Source organism: Gavia stellata, chromosome 1 (genome assembly GCF_030936135.1).
Source record: "Gavia stellata isolate bGavSte3 chromosome 1, bGavSte3.hap2, whole genome shotgun sequence".
Taxonomy (NCBI): domain Eukaryota; kingdom Metazoa; phylum Chordata; class Aves; order Gaviiformes; family Gaviidae; genus Gavia; species Gavia stellata.
In genome coordinates, this window is record NC_082594.1 from 70,878,904 (window position 1) to 70,901,670 (window position 22,767).

The window sequence follows — 22,767 nt, forward strand, 5'->3', positions numbered from 1 at the left end:
GCTTGCACAGTGCTGATTCTTGCAGTAATGAGGAAATCAGACAATCACAGAGAGGCAAGAAGAACTGAATGACTAAGAAAATGCTGACAACAGAAACAGAGTTTTAATTTATCAACTGTAGTTTCAATTTGAAAAAATGGACTTCACAGCTGCTTCTTCAGTGGATATTCTATTTATGTGGACCATGACTATTTAATAGCCTACCACCATCAGCAACGTTTACTTCTCGTATCTGTGTGAGACTAACATAATAAATTATGTCACTATCCAAAACCCAGAACAGAAATGAAGTTGCACAGAGTTTTTCTTTTAGGGTGTAATTTGGGGAAGGAATGAGCAGTTTTTACTCCTTGAAAAAAAACATTCACTTTGTTATATCATGAATTTGTGTAAAAAACCACCACATTTCAGAATTACATTCTCAGTATTATTTTAATAAGGGCATCTTAACTTCCCTTTGCTGCAGAATTGTTCAAAGTTAGGGGCAACAAATACACTTCAGAGTAAGATACCTTTTTCCTGGATGGCATTTGATAGCGCACTTTTTTCCAGAATCTTGTATTTGCTGAACAAGATTTCTCTGAGAAGTCCCCTTTCCATTGGATAGCTCCATGTTTTTGCTTAATGTATCTGATTGATTCTGGCATGTTTGTGTAGTCCTGTATTTCATCCATTTCTATAAGAATCACTTGAATCCCATCACGGATGAGAGCATTATACATAGCTAGTTGTTGTTCAGAGGTGTCTTCTAACAGGCAGCAACTAGATGTTTCTGATCCCAAAATAATCATCAGTCTTCTGCTTTGCTTAAGGGTTTCATCAGCAACACTGACCACAGCTGTAAGTAATGAAGGAACAATCAAAGTTTGCACAGAAACTTTACAACTGATGTAAAATATTTCTTAATTTTAAAATTGCATATATATGGAGCAGTGTCTAGCTCAGAGGACAGGTAGGTTTAAGATCTCCCAAATGTCATTCATGATTCATGATCCATTGCACAGAATTCCTGATAAAAATTGTCTTCTTCAGTCCCCAGGAGCAGATACCATTTGAAGAACCTCAACAATATTAATGCTGCTGAATCCCCATTCATTCATCACTAAAAGATAAGTGCAGACCCTCATAATAACAGAACAGAATTTTTTGTAAGAAACAAAAAAAATTAAAAATAAAAAAATTGTCCTTTGGACAAATTATCCATTAAAAATAAACAAATATAGCTTTGTTTTCCAAAAATAGGTGGTTTTTAATTGTATATATAATCTTCTAACCCAAGAACAATGTGTCAAAAGACAACCTATTAACTCTACTAATTAAAGCATACCTTCTCCCGGTAAATCATCCCTTCCTAATACAAAGAGATTATATCCACATTGTTGTTCTAAAACATCAGGAAGTATTCTACGAACAAAGGTTTCCAGATGATAGAAGCTTCTGCCTCCGCTGCTTTTTGTGTACAGGACGTACGCATCGTAAATTTTCCCATCTAAAACAAACACAGAAGTTTCTATTAAAAAACTAACAACCAGCAACATGCCTTTATTGCAAGGTTTCATTTTGGACCGTTTAAAAACAGTAATGAGGGGCTGATTCACCTATCTGACAAAATAACGTCATAGCACTAAAATGCTCTACAAATCAAAAGGAAGATGATCAGCCACAGAACCTGACTTCTTTTCCCAGCATGGAGATGGTGCCAGCAAGTGAGCTGGATGCAGGACCTGGGACCTCCAGGAAGAAGCGCCCAACCCCAGAGGTGCCAAGACATTAAGAAAGTGTCCTCTTGCAGGACTTTCTTCACCACCTCTCCTGAAACAAACTCAACAGCAGTTATCTCCACTTCTGACTAACCAAGAGAGAGGGTGGAAAATGGCAATTCTTTCTTGTAATAATTCTGTGAGGGAAAGGCAGGTAGAAGAAAAAGCCAGAAGGCAGCTGAGGTTTTGAGAGTTAAAATAATAAACAAGAATGAAGAAACAAACCCAAATCAGATTTAACTCAACAAGTTAAGTTTAGCTCAACAAGCGACAAAACATAGTTTCTTTGATTTTTTTTCCCCCCCATTAGAATGCTATTACAGTGTTCTAGGAAAACTGAATTTTTAACCAAAAGCTGCAATTACTTTTCTTTGAAAACATTTAGAAAAGCCATGAGTAAATGTTAACTATCTCAATGCACGTAATCCATTTACTTTCAAGCTATGGGGAACTTCAGACAGTCTAATTCTGAGGGCGGCCACACAAAATATCCATAATGTTGCAAATTCCAATTTTTTCACACCTGTCCAATGTATTTGTCTACACCACAGCAATAAAAACACATAAGAATCACAGAATAGAGAACTAGTAACATTTTTTCCTCTTTGGCATGTAACCATCATAATTGACAGGATTTAGAAGAAAATGAAAAGTCTGATTTTCAATATCAATATTTAACACATACCTTTAAACAGCTAGTTTACAGGATGTAGCTCTGCTGACACCTATTGATCATCATCAGAGTGACCATAAATCTACATGTAAAGAAACTACTCTACAGAAAAGCAAAAAGCAACATGCTAATTTGGGAAAACACTGGACTTCTTTTTGATCTATCTCACCATGACTGCCTTCAATATTATGCAGTGTTTATTACCTCAACTGTGATTATATATTTCACCCATATGACTGAAAAAAATACCCCCAAAAATGTCTTTGTGTGTATCTGAAAATTCCTCAAGTAAATTCCACATACATTCTACTAAATAATCAATTATTGCTTAGAAGTAATGGCAAGTGAAAAAATCAACAGGCTAGTTACACTAACATACCTGGTCACACTCACATACCTTCCTTACTTGCAAAGGCACAGACAGAATTACGGTACCAAAGCACCAAGTCAATCTTGAAAATCTTGTAGATTATTAAAGTAATAAATGTTAAAATTAACAAAGAGACAAGCCCTCCAGTCAGCCGTCTTTGTAGATCAGGAACTGCACAAAAAGATAAGAAGATTTTTTTTTAAATGTTGAATTTGTCCAAATCTGACCTTTCACACAAATGTAATGCAAATTTGAGTATCATATTTTTCACTTCCATCTACCTATTTTTTTAATAATGATAAATACACTGATACAGTGACTCCTTCCAGATGCACTGGTACATGCATACATACTACAAACTGTAATCCATCTGTCTTCTATCAACATGATACATGAGCATTTGGTATTAAAACCCCTTCTGAGGAAGTAAAGACAAACACAGGCCTCAAAAATAACAGTATTTCTTACCTCTGTGTTTTAATATAATATAGGATGCAACCTGCCCAAAGGCATTTGAAGCTTGACAGACAAACGGTTGTTCATAATCTTCACTATTCACTTCTGAAATTATTAGCTTCACAGAATGCACAGGGCGTCCATCATAAGAAGTTTCATCCCTATCCAAAAGGTAACAAATAGAGCCATAAAACCACAGCTGTTTCTGGAATGGCTTCATCACTAACAGCTGCAGCACAACAATGGTTGTTTCCATCTGCAAATGTCAACCACACTTCAGAATAGATGAGCAATTACATTATGTGAAGGAAACCCGAACAACATTCGGGCCTCTTACTGATGTTTAGCACAAACATTGGAAACATAAAGACATTATCTTACGTGGAGCTGTGTTTCCCCAAAGGAATATAAGGTTTTTATAGGCTGAAGTACAAAAATACACCTTATGAAAGCTAAGCAAACCCTTGTTGCAGGCTTCCCCGCCCCTGTAAGAGTAGGTGGAGAGCCCCAGTGCTTGGTGAAAGAGAAATTCCAAAATGTGAAGTGACACAGAAAGAGGCCCCGGTACAAGGGCGTCATCTTGTGGTAAGCAGCTCTGAGACAGGGAAGACATCAAAAGGTAATGACCTGCAGCAGACACCACCAACTCACAGTGTGATTCCAGCTGCATGGAGTGGAGTCTAAACTGCTGCTTCACCCCATGGATCAGAACAGACCTGTAACAGCTGAAATGTCAGGCTGCATCATTAAAAGACATGGGTTATCTCCCATGCATTGTACAAGGGCACAAAAATGCTCATTACACTACACATTGTTAGTCACGTGTACCATGATATGTGACTGATGTGTGAGCTAAACAACTTTTTAACCACCAGCAAAATGAGGGATACCGCTACGTTGTTAACAGTAGATCTCAAATGCAAAATTAACTAACTAGTCTACTTAGCCAAGCACTATTCTTTCCTGAAAACATATTCTAGTTACCATTTAAAATGCAAAATAAAAGCTTGGAATATATCATAAAGGGCATATATAGGACCACATGAATCACTTTCTGAACAAAAACTTAGAGTAATTTGAACACTGTAACAAGGAATTAATGAATCAACATCATTAATGAAAATGACTAATGGTTGCAAAGATGACTATTTAAGTGCTAGGAAGTACAAAAAATAACATTGCTTTTATGATATCAAGTCAGTGACTGTGTGCCTCTGCATTATGGCCCAATTGTTTATAGCATTACAATTCTTTATGACAGTACAATATATTACTTTTGTATAGGATTTTCTCTTGGTGAGGACTCAGCATTTTATTTATTTATTTTTATTTTTTATTTTATTTATTTTATTAGAAGTCAGCATTTTATTTCTCCCATTGTTTTACGATGGGGACTTATTTCTCATAACTACATTCTTACTTTGAAGATATCATTCTCATTTCTTCATCATTTTCTTGCTCCTAGGTAGTGCTTGAGAATTTAAAAAATGATCACATTTTTTCTTCATCGCACCACCATGAGATGAGGGCTGACAGAAAACCTGCAATTTTTAGTTCCCAACCTGTCATATCTAAGAAACTTTCAGATTGCCTTCTGCTCCAATTTTAGTTGCCTTTTCAAGTCAAGTCTAATTTCTTCTCTCCTAACTCCATTTAATCTGCTTTTCATCCTCACCTTATCTCCCAGTTGCCTTTCTCATGCTTTACTCAGTCCAAGTCCATTTTCCTCCCAAACCCCAACTTATCAATGGAAATCTGTCTCCCTTTTCTCCTCTCATCCCACTAAGCTTCAGTGCAAATGTCCTCAACAAAGTCTTCCATTAGGTCTTCAGCTGATCTCAGTTACACTTCTCTAACGCAAGGCTTTTAAACCTGGAAGTCTCAATTTCTCCTGTAAAGCACAGGACCTCTTGCAACCTTTCGGAGGGCAGATGTGAAGGGAAAGGAGAATGCAGAAGAAAGAGACAGTCAAGATCATGTGCCTGGACATGCTTCATCCAACTGAAAGAGGTCTCTGCTAGGCCAGAGCCTGCTCAGTAGAAACCGTATTACAATTATGAGACTGTAGGTCTACAAAACACCTTTTCCCAAGGTTGGAAATTAAGGCAGATTTTTACAATGACCAAAAAGCGCACAATCACATGTGAAGTCCATGTGCCTCCTGTTTCAAGTTTCTACTTCATAGCAGAAAGTGAATTGGAAAAGGCAAGCATTAGAGTTTTTAAAAAGAAAGCTATTTAAGCAAGTGAAAAATGTTGCTAAATATTTTAATGTCAAAGTGAGGAAGTTCCACTTTGGTTGCCAACACAGTATTTGCTAATCTGAAAATATACTTACTCATAAGGACTTGCAAAAATTCTGCTCATATAAAATACATCAATATACACACCGTTGCCTGTCCAAAACACCTCATACCCATCAGCACCTGTTGTATTGCAATCCACTGTAACCTGTGAGCCTATAAAATTGTGTTACAAAGTGAAAAGTTAATTTCCATACTCCAATTAAAATCTATACAATTCTGTTTACAGACTCCCACACAGACCAGATAAGGATGGTCCCACACCCTTTCAGAAAAGTTACTCTAACAGAGGGTCTATATCACTCAGTGATCTGCAGGTTCAAAAAGAGACTGGTAGGATGGAAGAGGCTAAATTCAGGAAAAAGATGCCTCTCTCTGGGGCATCACTTTCCTTTCCCTGCAGATTCAAAGATGGATCTGTTCTCAGAACCTCTTCCAGCATGATGGAAAGCAACAGATGTGACAAAGAATCATCTGGGTTCCCTGTAATCTTCTTCGCATCTGAGAAATTTCCATACATGTTTCCAAGAACTTTGGAAGCAACATGCCTTGTCTCTTTCCCTCTCACCCCCAAACACTCCTCCTTCAGGAGATCAACATAGAGAAACTGAGCTGGTCACTGAACTAGTTTTTGTCAAAAAACAAAACCAAAAAAAACACAGAATAGGGCACTCCGTGGGTGTAAATTTTCACTAGGATACAAAATCATATTTCCTTATAGAGAAAACTACTTACCGAGTTCCACTTCAATGGAGTTGTTTCTTGGGTAAGATATTTCTGGGGGCTTTTTTGGTGGGCTCACTAACCAAAAGAAAGAAAGTTCTTTTCAGAAAACCTGGGGCAGCTGTAGCCTGTTCCATGCTCTATAACCCAAGTACAACCTAAAAAAACCTGTCCTATGGACAAGGTTGTCAGCAATTTTATAACAGACATCATTCAATACTAAAAGTACCGTATCTCAGATAGCTGTTACTTCTGACTTGAAGCTATAATATTCTTTGCTCCACCTCTTCCAAAATGTCGTGCTACAAATCTCCACACGCTCATGGTGGACTGGCTGTTCCATGGCATAAAAATCACGTAATATTGCATGCACAGGTGCTGAGAACAGTACAGGTAAATATCTACAGTATTACCCCTCTACAATCTGGACAGCCTATCACCCAGCACCCCACAGATACAAACTGGAGCCAAATACTTAGGAGCGCAATTAATCTATTTTAGACTTTTACTATTATAAAGGGGAAATTTAATTTCTGTACTCTAGTTAAAGGCCTTACAAGTCCTCCCACAGCACTGCCCATAGGAAGTGTAACACCAGTGGCCCCTTTTAAATGTTTACATTAGGACTAGATATATGACACTCTAGAAAGCTTATTTCTCTCTACAGGCTACAAAGGGAGAGTAATCAGCAGGTGGATGTCTAGACATCTACATTAGAAATGTCTCAGTAGGGCTAAATGAATACCAACTTAGAGGGTCCCTCACTGAACACACATACCATTTCCAGCTGTCTCAGGCAGCTGTAGGACTTTTTAGAACATTTCCTATCAAAGTTCAAGGAAGTTTCTCCAAGAGCACAAATTAACAAAAAGAAATCATACAGCATCCCTTTTGAGCGCCCTAGTGAAGCACACAGGATTGCCTCAGATACAGCCTTCCCCTTCTGAAAACTGGGCCTGCACTATTGTTTGAACCTCAAATCACACATTTTAGTGTAGACTTGCTCAGCTGGAGCCTTTAAAAACAACTGAGCTGCCTTCAGTCATTTACGGCAAAGGAGTGATATGATTTTGCTTCTACTGAACAGTGGAAGCTAAAATTACATTGAAAGAAGTTCTAGGGACAGATTTTAAGACCAGAATGATCATTTCATCTGATCTGACCTTATGTTCCTCATATTTTGTTTATCCACATCATATACCTATGACATAATATGAATATGATACATATTCATATCATCTATATACATACACACATATACACATATATACATACATATGTATGCATATACATACCCACACAGACAAAACAGACAAGCACAGAAAAAGATCATTAAATAGTAATACAATCTATTAGTATACCTGAAAATGTCTTTCATCAGCCGGAATGTAAAATCAGTATTGGCATTTCATACCTTGATACAGCACAGCCTTTTCAGTGATCCAGTATCAATCTAGCAAAGGAGTTTGCATTTTACAGCTAGGCCTTCTTTTTTTGTTGTTGTGCTGGTGGCCCCCCCGACATAAATCAGGGTCTACTGAGCTAGACACATGATTATCAGAGATCAGCAGTTCTTGTGCTGAGGAGCTTAAAACCAAAAACAGAAGACACAAAAGTTTGAAGGAAACAGATAGGACACCCAGAGTCAAGATACTGTTACAATTTGGGCTGGTTTAGTTTGTTGTTCTTGCAGCAAGAGGATAATGTAAAAGACAGAAGTAAGATGGGCAGGACAGAGGGTGCAGCTACAGCAGAAATTATTGTGCCTACCAAGCCTTACAGGGCACCTGTTTAGGGACCTTGGCAGCTGGTCCAGGCAGCAAAGCTTTGACATACTGCAACTTTGAATGGGGGAACCAATCATCTTCAACACAGTGGCAACAACAGACAAAAAAAATATAAGCTCTCAGTCAGCATTTCTTTCCCTCATATTCAGGTGAGGGAAAGTATTCTTAGTAGCCCTAAGCATGTCTATCCACCAATTGGGTCTTTTAGCTTTAGTCTTTAGAAACTTGGACAAAAGTTTGGAGTCATCGTTACAAACACAAACCCAGTGAAATTATGTACTTACCTTCTACAGTCAGACTGATGTCTCGTGAAATGTTATATTGTTTTCCATTGTACGTATATGTTGTTTCGCATGTATAGTTTCCTTGATCATGTACAGTCACATTGAAAATTATAAGATCACTGTTTGAGAAGGCAAACCTTTTCCCTTCCAGCAGCTGGCAGTCCTAAACGTTTGTAGAGAACTCTGTCAATTCATATCACTATCTCTTTCCATGGTTTGTCTCTCTTTAATGCAATCTGAACTTTCAGTGGACTACAACATAAGGACAGATGCCTTGCAGAGGCTGAGGAAGAGCGAGGGGGTGGAATAAAAAACAAAACGTACTTCATTTTGGCTCTGAGTTTTTAATTCAGATACTCCAGTTCATCTCCTATAGAAAACAACTTTCAATTTTAGAGAAATAAGCAAGTGAAATGCCAATGTCAGGATTTGTAGAAGTATTCATTAATGAAGAATCAGTCAATAATTAGACTTAATTTCTTAAACTATTTAAATACTCTTGGTACCATATGGACTGCATAGGCATAAGGCAGGGATGCTGCAGAAGGCACTACGTTCTTGTAACAGAAAGAGCCTTTAAATAAGTGTGAACAAGAGGAAATGGCATTTATTTAATGGAACAATACTGAGCACATAATGGATATGCCACCTCTCACAAATGACATACTAAATCTGTTTCCGCACAAAAGAAATTCAGGACAGTGTGCTTCTCTAGCAGGTAAACAGATGCCACCTGGTGGATACGTGGGTCAGCGTCTCTCCTACTGAATCCAAGCTGAATTTCTACTCTGTTCATCAAAAAACCTGTATACAACTTTAAAAGATAAAAAGTCTTAATCCTCTCCCAATTTGTTTTAAAAGCATTTTTCTCCCATTTACAATAAATCTTCAGTTTTTCCTCTTAAAATTCACAAACATCAGTGATTTATATTTTAAATAATGGACAGTTATAAGACAGTACAAAACACAGCATTCTCACCTTATACCAATGAACAGGCTGAATATTCTTCTCATTCCTGAAATAATCCAAGTGTGGACACACCACCTTTGCAGATGATAATGTGAATATCACCTCCTCTACAGCAAATTTTTCATTTAAGCATAAACCATCAATCCTCTCAAAAACTGTTACTTTTGTACACATTTTCCTACAGCTTGTCAAATTCCTGCAATTAATATAGCATAATTAAATTAACCTATGTGGCATATTTTCCAACTCAAAAATATATGGTATTCTTTTTGGAGAAGAAAGAGAGGACGAGAAGTTTACAGTTTCACTAATAGACTTATTTTTGCCTACTAGGAAAAAGAACCAAAACTAAACTTACTTTCCCCAACCTAAAGTTAGTTTTTGTGAATGCACTCTCCATTCTTCATTAGTATTTCTCTTACCCCCCAAATTCTACTTGCTTTCTAAAAGTTATTCCCTTTGCAACTCATTTCTGTAACAAAGTAATTTTTTTTTAAACTTTCACCTTATGACACATTCATAATCTCCGGAGTCTTCTAACATTGCAGGGAGAAACCAAATTAAATTCTTCTGCTGATGAATTCTAGAAAGTTTGTCTCTAGGCACAGCTGTCTGGTTACCAACTTTATACCATGTTAAGTTGTAGTCTCCACTTTTCAAGCTCTTTTCCAGTGAACATTTAATAGCAAGGGGCTGCCCATCAGGCACAAGACTTTGCCTCAACATCACATCGTAGGCTTCACATTTCTCTAAAGGAAAGAAATGATAAACATTAAAGAAAACCTCAAACACTGTAAAAGGATATACTGAACTAATTTCTTGAATGCATTTACAAAGTTCATTAGAGTTTTCACCTCCATTCTCAAGTCATCTACTAAAAATACAATTATAATCCCTTATCTTTACAGTTGAGAGTACTACTTAGTGACAGATATAGTTAAGCCATTGAAATGAACTGCCATTTTTTGAATGCAAACTTTACACTCAGTAGAATCTCATTTGCAGCAGACTGTCATTTGTATGTTTTACTTCAGATGCAAATTACTAAAGTGCTTGTATTTCTCCAGTCTGTTTCATGTGCATGTACACAAATATACACATGCACACTCAAATTTCACATTTAATGTCTTTATTTGTTAACTTCACTCAACTGTAGTCAAAGTAAGTCTTCAAGACAGACTATGCTTTCCGTACCTTAACGCCCTAAGAAGTTAAAGTTACTGTTGTACAAACATCAAGTTTGCTATGGAAATTTCATCTCACCCTTCATTTTATGAGCATTTAGAGAAGAATTATTACAAGCACTTACCAATGAGCTCATTTTCTTTCCTCCTGACCCAAGGAGATTCATACGGGAAGAACAACACCATGAGATTTTTTTTTTTTTTGGTCAATATGACAAAAAAGGCACCAACTCTGGATACCATGGTCACATTCCTGAGTCAGTATTATATTTACCTAGAATTCCTTGTTTTGTTAGAATATAAGAACAGCCACATAGAGTCATATAAGTGTCTGTCTAGCCCAAAACGCTGTCTCTGACAAAAACCAGCAGCAAATGTGTAACAAAAGAGAGTAGGACACAACAAGTAGAGTAATACTTTGCTTTCAGCCCCTTTCTTTCCTCTTATGTTCTGCACGAAAAACCATTCACTGCCTTTTATCTGCCACGGGGTATCATTCATTTCTTGTTATGAGAAATGGCAAAGTAAACTTTCCCTCATCTGCCTAATCTATGGTATTTACAGTTTTATAGACCTCCATCACATCTTGCCTCAGTCGTCTCTTTTCTTCACCTCAGAGTCCTCATTCATTTAATGACTTCTCATATGGAAGCCATCCCATATCAGACAACACTGTCACTCATCTCTCTACCTCTTCTGATACAGTCTTTCCGAGATGGAATGACCGGACCTGAAGAGTCCGACTGAGGCACATTCACCATGGCATTACAGAGTAGCATAATGAAGCTGTTTTCTGCTCTACCGCTTCCCAAAAATTCTGCTTTTCTGACCACCGCTGATGACACAGCTAATGCTTCCAGAGAGCATCCAGAGATGTCAAAGCAGCATTTTTCCGAAGTGGTTATTAACTAACTTAATGCTCACATCACGCACATATAGCAGAAACATGTATGCTGTATCTACATGATCCTTCCATGCCCCTCCACATCCATTTGATTTTACTTGTTGACAATCTATCACTAAATCATTCAGTATCCAGAAATCCTTTTCATAGTGAGCATTAGTTTTGACCACCAGGGATAATTTCATATCATCTACAGTTCTCATCACTTTGCTATAAATCTTTTCCAAATTACTTATCAAAACACTAAATTGCTCAGATATCTGTATTGAATGCCCCATAATAACTTTGATGGTTATGAAATATTGTGGCCACAGGAACTGACAAGCTTTTTCTGCCACTAAATGCTAATACTCTGAAATAGTGTCTTTTTTTTTTTTTCTAACACACTTCTTGCCTCAGTTTCTCTCAAATCCCCCTCCCCCAATGCCCTCCATTATTTCCATGGAGCAGGAAAGAATTATAAGGTACACACATAACTAAACAGACAATAGAACTCTCTGCTATTGCGGGGAGGGCAGCCAAATAATCACCTTTCCATATGATTACTTAGTTAGCCAAAAACCAGACTATCCAACAGATTGGTGAACCTTGCAGCTTGTCCATCCATGGGAAAAAAAACCCAACCCAAACCAAAACCAAACCATTTCCAATCAAATGGCTTGCTAGAAACTCAAGGAATGGGAATTCATGAAGTTTTTCTTTTAATGGTCTGGCACTGCTGCAAGGTTCCAGGTGGAATGACAAGATTATGACAGCAACTCATATGAACCCTTTGAAATGTTTTAAACATGAACTGGATTGTTGGTTGACAGCTGAAGGGCAGAAACAAGCAGTTGCAACTGAGTAGCCTAGCAATTTTACAAAAATGTAGATATTATTGTCAAATGGCTATATGTTCCAATATGAAAAAATCCTAAGGACACATTCTGTAAAGTTAAAACTACAACTCATTTCATCAGTTTATACATCAGAGGGTCATGCTGCCATCCAGATGGACCTCAACAGGCTGGAGAAGTGGGCTGACAGGAACCTCATGAAGTCCAACAAAAGGACATGCAAAGTCCTGCATCTGGTGAGGAATGACCCCAGGCACCAACACATGCTGGAGACCATTCAGCTGGAAAGCACCTCTGCAGAGAACTCTGGGGTCCTGGCAGACAACAAACTGACCACGAGCCACCAATGCTCCCTCACAGCAAAGAAAGCTAACGGTGTCCTGGGCTGCATTAGGACCTGCCAGCAGGTCGAGGAAGGTGATCCTTCCCCTCTACTCAGCAACGGTGAGGCCACATCTGGAGTACTGCGGACAGTTCTGGGCTCCCCAGTACGAGAGGCATGAATTGACTGGAGAAAGTCCAGCACAGTGCCATAAAGATGGTTAAGGGAGTGGACCATCTCTCACATGAGAATAGGCTAAAAGAGCTGGGACTGTTCAGCCTAGAGAAGAGAGGGCTTGGGGAGTGTGTGGGTGGATCTTATCCATGTGTGTAAATACCTGATGGGAGGGAACGAAGAACAAAGAGCCAGACTTTTGCCAGTATTGCCCACTGACAGGACAAGAGGCAATGAGCACAAATTGAAAGACAAAAAATTCCATCTGAACACAAGAAAACACTTTTTTACTGTGAGGGTGATCAAACACTGGAACAAGTTGCCCAGAGAGGTCGTGGAGTCTCCATTTGTGGAGATATTCAAAATCCAACTGGAAATGGTACTGGGCAACCTGCTCTAGCTGACCCTGGTGGGGTCAGGGAGGTTGGACTAGATGATCTCAAGAGTTCCCTTCCATCCTAAATGATTCTGTGATAAGATAGTTTTATAGGTTCCTGCTTTTAGGACTGTTTAAAAGAACTCATTGGCATGCACATAAATTTGACTTTTACAGCCATTTTCACAGAAAATTAGTATTACTTGTGTGAAAAAGTAAGTTTCAGAACAAGACTTTCCATAGCCACCAATAAACTTACCTGCAATAATTAAAGACAGAAATGCTGTTGTCATATTACACAAAAACAATGTTCTTGCTGTCATGCTTCCCTGCAGAAATGGAAAGAAAACCTTCAATTAGTGGTTTCCAATATTAACTTCCACAATTTAAAGTCAACATTTGCATTACACAGTTAATACAGGAATTACACAGTTAATACAGGACACAGGAAATGTGTCCTGTATATAACAGGCATTGTCTTTGGCTTGTTTTGAGCCTGTTACCTGCTTGTTTTACCTGACAGCTCCTAATTATCACACCAGAAGAAAAAAAATGAGTGACCATTTCCTATTGAGCCTGTCAAGCACTCAGGATTTTTTACATCTCTAGCATACTCCTCCCCAGTTCTTGCTTTCCCAAGCTACAGTCCTAGTCTAACTGTCCCTTAGATGGAATCCGATTTCATATTTCTGACCAACTTTGCCACCCTCTTCTGGACCGTCTCCAGTTATGCTACAGCCTGTCTGACGTGCAGAAGGGAGAACGGAACTTGCACACAGTCTTCAAAACATAGGTGCACTATGGATTTATAAACTAAAACAATGTGGGGGTTTTTCTGTTTTTTTTTCCTAATGATTTCTAACAGTCTATCTGTTCTTTCTGTACTAAGTATCGACCTAACATTTCCATTGCCCTATGCAGTAAAATCCCAAGATCTCATCATTAAGTGTTAAAAATCAGGTAAACCCAGGCAAGCTGCTGAGTACATGATGTTAGGATTTTGCCCATATGTTTTAATTTTAAGGTTTTTTTACATTTATCTGCAATAAATTTCTTCTGCTATTATTACCCAGTCATTCACTATCATGACATCGTTCTGCCATTCTTTACAATTAACACCTGTGTATTCTAGCCTGAATAGCTTTATATTGTTGGCAAATTCTGCCACTGCAACAGTTTCCCTCTGTCCAGATCATTAAAAATATATGCTGAGCAGAAGAGAGTTGTTTGGGACTCCAGTAGTGATCTTCCTCCACCTGAAATACCTACTTATTTATAACATGTAAGAATAAATACATTATGGCAGTCTGGCTTCACTGCAGCCTCTGCTGAATGCCTTTTGGAAATTGAGGCAGATTGTATTAACCATGTCTCCTGTATCTAATGTGTTCACATACATGTGTACAATTTTAACACACTTCTAGTATTTGAGCGCCATGACTTCCCTTTACAAAAGTCACTGTTGACTCCTTTCCTACATAATTTATCTTAATTTCCACTGGTTTCATTTTTTAAAGCAGTTTCTACCCAGCTGCCTGCTGCAGATCCCAGACTCACTGGTGTCTACCTTCCTGGCTCTCTTTTGATCACTTGGGGAGGATAAAAAAAATATTTATCACTTTCTGATCTTTTGGTCCCAAAGCTGCTTTAAATGAGACATTTAGAGAAAGAGAACACAAGAGTGAGTATCAGCCAGTCATGGTGCTTTGTTACAGATTATTTCGTTCTACAACTGCCTTTTACTGACTTTTCAATTTGAGATAGGTCCTTCCATGGAAGATTAGCCATAAGAAAAGGTACTAGCACTGAAATCCATGCTTTTCCAAGATGAACACAAATGCAAAAAATTCTTTCTTTTCTTCCCTTGCTATGTTCGTATCTTCCCACAGCCCATGCCATAGGTTTTTTTTTTTATACTTGAATGATCTATTGGCTCTCAGGACTCTTTGGTAAGCTTCTTATCCCTAACATGTTTGGAGAAGGATCTATTAGTTGCGTGCCTCTGACAAGTCGTTCCTTAACTTGGCCTGCCTTACTGCTTTCTTTCTATTCATCCTACCAGTTTTCACAGCACTGTGAAAGGACAAATGCAATTATTCAAACTGAAGGATGAGCAGGAGAACCCCATGCTGTGGTGGAGAATCTTTAGCTAATCACCAATTTCTACAATAGTCAATGATGACACTTCCACTGCTGTGTCTTAACTTCACCAAACTGACTCAGAAGCGTGCCATATATTGAGTCATCCACACTGCTTCTTGCAGTGCCTGCTTTCTTGCTTCTTCCCCTTCTCTCCCCTCCTCCCTCATTGCAAATTTCCGCTCAAATTACCAGGCAGGTCTTTTCTTGCCTAGCTGTAAGAAGGAGTGAGTCCCCGCAAGAATGCTGAGCATTAAAAGAAACACACAAAACTTTAAAATCACTAGAGGGGGTTTATGCGTGTTTGTACAAAAGCTCTAGCTTTCTTCACTAATTGTGATGGACAGTAACTCTTAAAATCTCTGGTTTTCAATTTTAAAGAAGATGAAAATATTATTATGGAAATAATTCAAAGTGAAACTGGGACTGAACAGACTCCACTTATGACTCTGAAGTTTTTTCATAAGCTCTGTTCCGTTACAGCATTACCTTACTCTACTGTTCTGTCTCACACATGCTCTCTCAAGCAGTTTTTTGCCCCATCAGTAAATTCAACAGATGCAGCAGTAGTATCTTGCTATGTTCTGAAGGAAAGTCTTGCAGAATCCTGCTTCTCTATGAATTCAATGTTCTTCCTATCTATTTAAATTTATAACTTGCCTTTTTTCCAACATGGAAGACCTGCAAATATACATAGCCCTGTGTAAAACCATAAACATGAACTGCTCTGAGGACACTCTTTCTTGTCTCTGACTTTTCATGATGAAAAAACTTCCATTTTTGTGGAAAGTATACCCAACAGCAAAATTAGGCTCTGCTCTGTGCATGCATTCACCTAATTCATGATGAAAATAACAAACAAACGACTGCAAGTGCAAATTTTTTTCCTGCCACATTCCGCCATGATAAACAGCTAAATTTCTCCCTTTTCCCAGCCATTTTGTCCACATCTTGAGCCTGCAATCAACCTGTGGAGCTTTACTACTCAGAACGGAATTCAGCTGAAGTTATCTTTGCCCAAATTTTCCAAGGGGAAAAAACTCCATGTATCCGAGGCCACATCCATAAAGTTTTACCCTGCAAGAAAATATTTGTATCAATTTAAGATTAAAAAAAAAAAAGTCTGAAAGACATCTTCAATGATACATGCACCTGAATTATAATTACAGCATCCATGATAGCACACAGTAAAGCATAAGTCTCATTAAAATCTGTCATTAAATTGGTACAGCCACCTTTTTCTCTGCTCTCTAGTCCTTTCAAAGTTGACCTACTCAATTAAAAAAACCCTAGTCTCATCCGAACTTTGAAGAATCATGGCTTTCACTAATTTTTGCACACTTGTGGCACTTTTTCTTTCAATGTCTTATTCAAAAACATGGACAGATTAAAACATGTAACAGTCCTGTTTTCAGAATTGAGAGAACTGACAGAAAGTCAGAGTATCACACCATTTATTTTACGTAAGCCCATGAACATTTTAAACCATAAAAAAATATATATATTCATATTACCTTAAACGCTTCTATTAACTGCAGGGTACGCCACACCTCTTCAAGAGAACTTAATCAAGCACCACACTTTTGATCTCTGAAAAATGATTACAACAAATACATACATTCCTTCGGTGTTGAGGCATACCTAACTGGTGCCTAAGAACTGGGTTAGCCCCCCCGGGGATGTAGTTACAGCACTGAGACCGTCTCAATAGCCATTTTTCTGCGAATCGCTGACATCCCTCACCAGGTATGGCAACAAAACATTTTTCAATATCCTGCATTTAAATTCTTATGTATTCCTGAGAGCATTGACTTGAAAGGGGCTGTAGCTCCTCAGCGGTGTAGGCACGGCGCTCCCAGTCACCGGCCCAGGCGCGCTGAAGGGACCGTCGGCAGGGTGAGGCGTGCCGGTGGCGGGGTGCTCGCAGGAGACCCACCAGGCTTGAGGGCCAAGATTTAACTTCAAAGAAAAGGTGCTCTCACGCTTTCTCTCAGAAACCGAGCCACGCCGCAGGCACAGCTTGCAGAGGAAAATCCCAACCTTTTAAAAGAGATTTCACTCCCACTCCTAAACTGTCCCCAGCCCTCAGTTCCCCCAAGAGACACCACTTTGGGCTCAGCCACCTCACGGCCCCAAAAACGGGGCATCGGAACAAGTACGACTACCGGCGCATCTCGACGGATTTTCCCCCGCATTATACCAAACCGGCTGACGCCGGACGCCCCGTTAACACGACCGACGGAGGAAAGCGGTCCCCGCTACCACGGACCGTTCCCCGCCGCTCCCAACCCGCTGCCGCTCTCAGCCATCCCCGGCTTTCGGGGGCGGGCGCGGCACCTCGGCACCCGGCCGGCATTGCCCTGGAGGTCGCCCCCACCCTCGCCGGCTGTCCCCGCCGCGGGCGGGCGGCGGTGAGGGGAGGCAGATTCCCTCAGGACGGGCCAGCGCCCAGGGGAATCCCCGCTGCTGCCTACCTGCTGCGCGGCTGCCGGCTCGGCTCGGACCGGCCGTGCGGCGGCGGAGCGAGGCGGGGGGAGCCCCCGCTGCCGTCTCCTAGAAAGCCCGGGCAGCCCCTGAGCCGCGGCGACGCTGCCGGCCCTCGCCCCGTCACACAGGCAGCTGCTGCCGGCGAGGCCTCACCCTCCCCCGGCTGCCGCTTGCAAACCTGGGTGCCCCCGCAGCGGTGCGGTGGCCCCGCGTCAGGGCTGGGCTGGGCTGGGCTGGGCCGGCCTCTCCCGCCGCCTCTCCCCTCCTCTCCCCGCCCCGCACCGGCACAGGGCGGGCAGGTGTCCCGGCACAGGCAGGCGGTGCTGATTAAACCTAGGCTGCGAAAACCAAGGCGTTTGAAGAAGAGCCACTTTCTGTTGAAAAAGGCAGGCGGGGGCGCCAGGCGGGGGCGGCCGCCTCACTTCAGCCACCGCTATGCCCCCCGTCCTTCGCCGCCGCGGGCTGGCCCGCTGTGCCGCGGCCAGGGCTCGGCCTGCGCCCCAGGGCAGGCCCGGGGGGAGCCGGCAGGAAATCCCCCAAGTAAGGACTGCAAGACTTGGGGTGACTGACTTTTTTTTCCCCCTGTAGTACGGGCAGCTGCAGACTTCCCTAGCTGAAGAGACCGTGTCACTGAAGAGAAAGATCCCCTCAAGGCTACGGAGCCTGTTGGCAGGAGCATCTCAGGGGCATCGACAGTTTTACTAGCTTCTTCAACAGGCTGCTCTGACAGCTTGGTCTCAATTCCCCAGTCAGCTGCATGTCACTGAGATACTTGGCTCTGAAGCTTGAACATAAAGGTTTAGTCCCATTCAGCCCCTAAGTTTTTACCTACAAACTTAACAGCTACTAAGTAGCCCTGATGGTTTTTAGAGGTTACTAAGCTTGTGGCTGGTCTGGGAACAGTATGTTCACTATATTCTGATGTTTCTTAGTTCTCCGTTCCGCTCGCACGTCATGGCTGGAGTCAGAGTTCTTCAAAGCAGAAGTTCTTCAAATGTAGCATGGTGTCGCGTTAAAGGGCAAGGCAATTTGGCAGAAAATAAACCCCCTTGCGTTCCAGCTTGTCCTCAGATATCAGAGGGGCTGGGGGTGGCTAGGCTTAGATTCTGAGTGATGCCCAATTTTTCTGTGTTACAAGTCCGGTCGCGTTCAATGTATTGAACTTTCACGATTACGGATGCACTCGTAACACCGTCAGGATGTTACAAGTCCGGTTGCGTTCAATGTATTGAACTCTCACGATTATGGATACACTCGTAACACTGCACACTTTCAGTCTAGTCGCGTTCCATGAACTAGCACGGCCACACTTAAGGGATTTGGTGGCGTTCAATGAGAACTCTCACGGCTAGATTAGTGAATAGTGCAGTTTATTGAAGCAACAGATACACAAGTTCTTTTGGATTGCCGGTGATAAAATTACTGCTTGCAAAGCATGTGCAAATACCAAGAATATGAGTAATATAGCCTGGCTACAAACGCATTAAGTTATAAAGCAACTCTATAGAGATTTCTAAATTTCCCAGGGAAGCACTTGGCATAACCAAGTCTTTGAATCTTACCCAAAGGCGTCCCTGTGGGGGGAAGAGAGGCACAGCCCGTCAACTGATCCCAGGTGTCAAAGGTGGTCTGCAATGGTATCTTCCCTGGCATCCTTCCTCTCTTAGGCCATTTTTATATTATTTGTCCTTACAGGTGGAGCTTGGGTGACTAGTCATACATACCTCTATTATAATTGGTGTAAAAGTTTCTCGTTTACTTTTAAAGGTATAGACTAAGAAAAATTCAGAGCGCAAGCTCAGTGAGGGGTGGTCGCACCTTGGAGGTGGGTAGCTTTGGGATGGAGGTGTGTTTTCTGGTATTATAATGAGATTATAATGAGCAAAGTTCACCCAGAGGATAGTATTTTGTCAAAAAATGACAGACTGTTGGCTCAGGGTGGTAAATATGCAGCTCAGGGTAGTAAATATGCAGCTTGTCAGTTCCATAGTACCTTCCAGTTCCCGTCTTATCACAGAGCCTGGCCGCGGTGTCTTCACTCCGCTCCACCCTCCGTGTAGTTTCTCTTAGAGTCAGCGCACCAAGCTCCCCTGGTGTTGCCAACATCTAAGGTTGCCTAGGGAACTTCTGCAGGATGGATTCCTTGCATATTCGCCACACTCCACCCTGAAGATTTCTTCAATGCTGTACCTTTAATATAAATTTAATTCCCAAATTACCTCCAGCAATTATTCCACACATGGTGAACATAGAATTGGATATGTGCATTTTTAAGGCTTTATTGTCACTTATTTGTTGACTAACTACTAAAATAGGTAGTAAGATAGAGGAAAGCTCTTTCTTAGGTTCATCCCAAAGTAGACAGCAATCATGGACCTTTTAGAATTGTCAAGGTAGATGTTCTCATTATTGTTAAAAATACATCATGAACACATTTACTAAGCAAATTACAAGTACCCTGCAAAAACTATGGAGAATAACCCAGCCACATCCTGCTCCTCCACCCTGATTTCTCATTCTACTTCTGGTACTTCTTTCATTCCACTTTCTGGTACTATTGTATTTACCAAAAGGAAACACATTCAACCGTCCTGCCCACCATGTGGTAGCCACAGATAAGCAAAGATGAGAGATTATGCCCTGCTATGCCTGCATATATTGTCCTTCATCAATGCAAGGTATGTAGTGCTGGCTGGATGCACATTGTAACAGCTCCAGACATTATGCTGTTGAGAGGAACACAGAGAATTAATTTGTTCCTGGCTCAGCAAAGACAGCAGGATTTATGCAGTCAGCTAGTCTCTCTTTGGTCAGCAATTATATCCATATTTCTTTTGGGAAATGTTTCTTATGAACTCACTGCATTAGGTCAAATAATTTTTATTCAAGATTTCTAGATTCTGTATTGTTATTTTGCACCACCAACAAACATCTATGAGTTTAAGTTTGGTTATCATAAAGGCAAGTGAGGTGTTCCCTGATGTGCTTTACTACATTTTTCTAGATGCACTGATTTAAAAAAAAATAATTTTTGAAGAATTCTTTCTGAGATACACACTAGAGGTTCTGCTGTATACAGTATTTTTTTTTTTCATATCTTCATTATAATACCACTAATAGTGAAAAAATGTCTCTGGTAAAAATGTTTATGGTAAAAAAGATGGTGTTAAAACATTACCAAAATGAATAGGTAAAATGAGAAATATTCAATCATTCAACTATTCAGTGACTGACGTGAATCAGAATTTAGAAAAACCACCTTATAGTAAAGCTGAAGGAATATCAACTGAAACGACCGTGTTTCATGAGACAACAAAATATACAGAATATGGCAGTCACAAGACAAAAATTGCATGGAAGAGCAAAGAAGTGGCTTGTCTGAGGAAAGCAGACATTGACCCCAGTCTGCTTGAACATTTGATGTGGTCACCAGCAACACTTCAAAGCAGACCAAGAACCACCAGCTCCAACAATGAAGGTGATGCTAAGCAAAGAGTTTTCCAAACATTCTCCTGATCAGATCTGTGCAGTGGAATTTACCTTTTTCATTTTAAATCTACATGAACATTCAGAAGTATTTTGTCTCATAAAGTTCTAAGAATGATCTGTTGTAATTAGCACAGGGAGGGCTCTAACACAACTCATCAGTGCCATCTTTGAAAGTGGGTTGCAGCAGGGCAATGATCATGACATGGCTTATCTTTCTGCAACTGAGGAGTTGTTCAAAGAAGGCTACTTCTGTGCAAATGAAGAGACTGGACTTGGGGGTAGTGTTTGGTATACTGCATTTTTCCAAAATGTATTTGCTAAATAAGGTATCACTGTGAAGTCCTTTCCCCATCAAATGGCCACATGCGTCTGCTTTATTTATTTGATGAACGTTATATAACCAATGAAGGGAGAATGTTACCTGCAATAAATAATTCAATCCTTTTGAGTTATGCATAGAAGGAAATCAGAATGAGAGCATTCACTTAGGTAGGGATGGGATGGAACTTGCCTGGGATGAATTTAGACCATTGCCTTTCATTACCAAAACCCTCTTGTTTTTCTACATCCTCCAGTAGTTTTGTTCCAGCTTTCAAGATGACTTGTCTTCCCCAGTTTATAATATTGACAACTTTCCCTTTTCACATTTATTTATCTCCTTTGGGTGTATGCATGTGGCTGCATTAGCATTTTTGTTTGGATCAGCAGAGCGCTTTTAAAGCTGATCTCCCTCTCAACCCTACCCCCCACATTTTGTATCATCAAACAATCCAGGAGCCCATGAAACAGATTCCTTTCAGAAGAGGCAAGACTTGAAGACAAGCTCCAACTACCTGGGCATGCTGTCAACAGTACGTGACAGCAGTTAGTCTGAAATAAAGTCCTTGAAACATGCATTGTGTGGACACTAGCTCCTCCACACCTACTGATTTAACCTGCAAAAATCAGGGCAATGCTTGCCCTGATTTTTTTTTAGGACAAGTGACAATGACAAGCAAACGTAATTGCTACTTTTGTAAAGGAAATGACAGAATTCAGTAATCTTGTGTTTTACCTGCTCCTGGTAAATCATCCTTTCTACGTGAAAAGAAACTGTAGTCACACCGTGTCTCTAAGACATCCGGAAGTATATTTAGGACAAAACTATGTGGTTTGTAGCCACAATCTTATTTTTTTGGTTTTGGCTGCAAATACGTATTCATCGTACATCTTTTTCATCTGAAACTGATCAGGTCAAGTAAAAATCTAACAGAATTTTAAAGCTTTTTATGTACATTTTTCTGCCATTTCTACTTTAAGCTTTGGTGCACAAGATAACTTTGATGAAGACATTAAGAATATTGCTGTATGTACACAATTTTTAAAGTTACAAGAAAAAATATCAAGAAATATAATTGCAGGTAATTATTTAGATACATTTAAAGCTGCATAAAACAGGCTGGTTTGATACCTATCATCCCAAACCAGAATACAAGGAATGTCAAGGCCATCTAAACGTGCTTGCAGTGCTGAGAATGTGTAATTCCATTTT

At 40.2% G+C, this 22,767-nt stretch overlaps 1 protein-coding gene across 1 annotated transcript; it reads right to left on the reverse strand.

Moving 5' to 3' along the window:
- Window positions 1-446: 446 nt before the first annotated feature.
- Window positions 447-16,232, reverse strand: LOC104259471 (interleukin-1 receptor type 1). The gene is made up of 11 exons (XM_059824305.1): window positions 16,152-16,232; window positions 13,381-13,450; window positions 9,831-10,074; window positions 9,335-9,521; window positions 8,356-8,518; window positions 6,297-6,362; window positions 5,597-5,717; window positions 3,272-3,420; window positions 2,831-2,974; window positions 1,328-1,489; window positions 447-838 (listed from the first exon to the last, which is right to left on the reverse strand). The coding sequence occupies exons 1-11, from the start codon at window positions 16,197-16,199 to the stop codon at window positions 447-449; spliced, it is 1,746 nt and encodes a 581-aa protein (XP_059680288.1). The 5' UTR covers window positions 16,200-16,232.
- Between the last annotated feature and the right edge of the window lie 6,535 nt (window positions 16,233-22,767).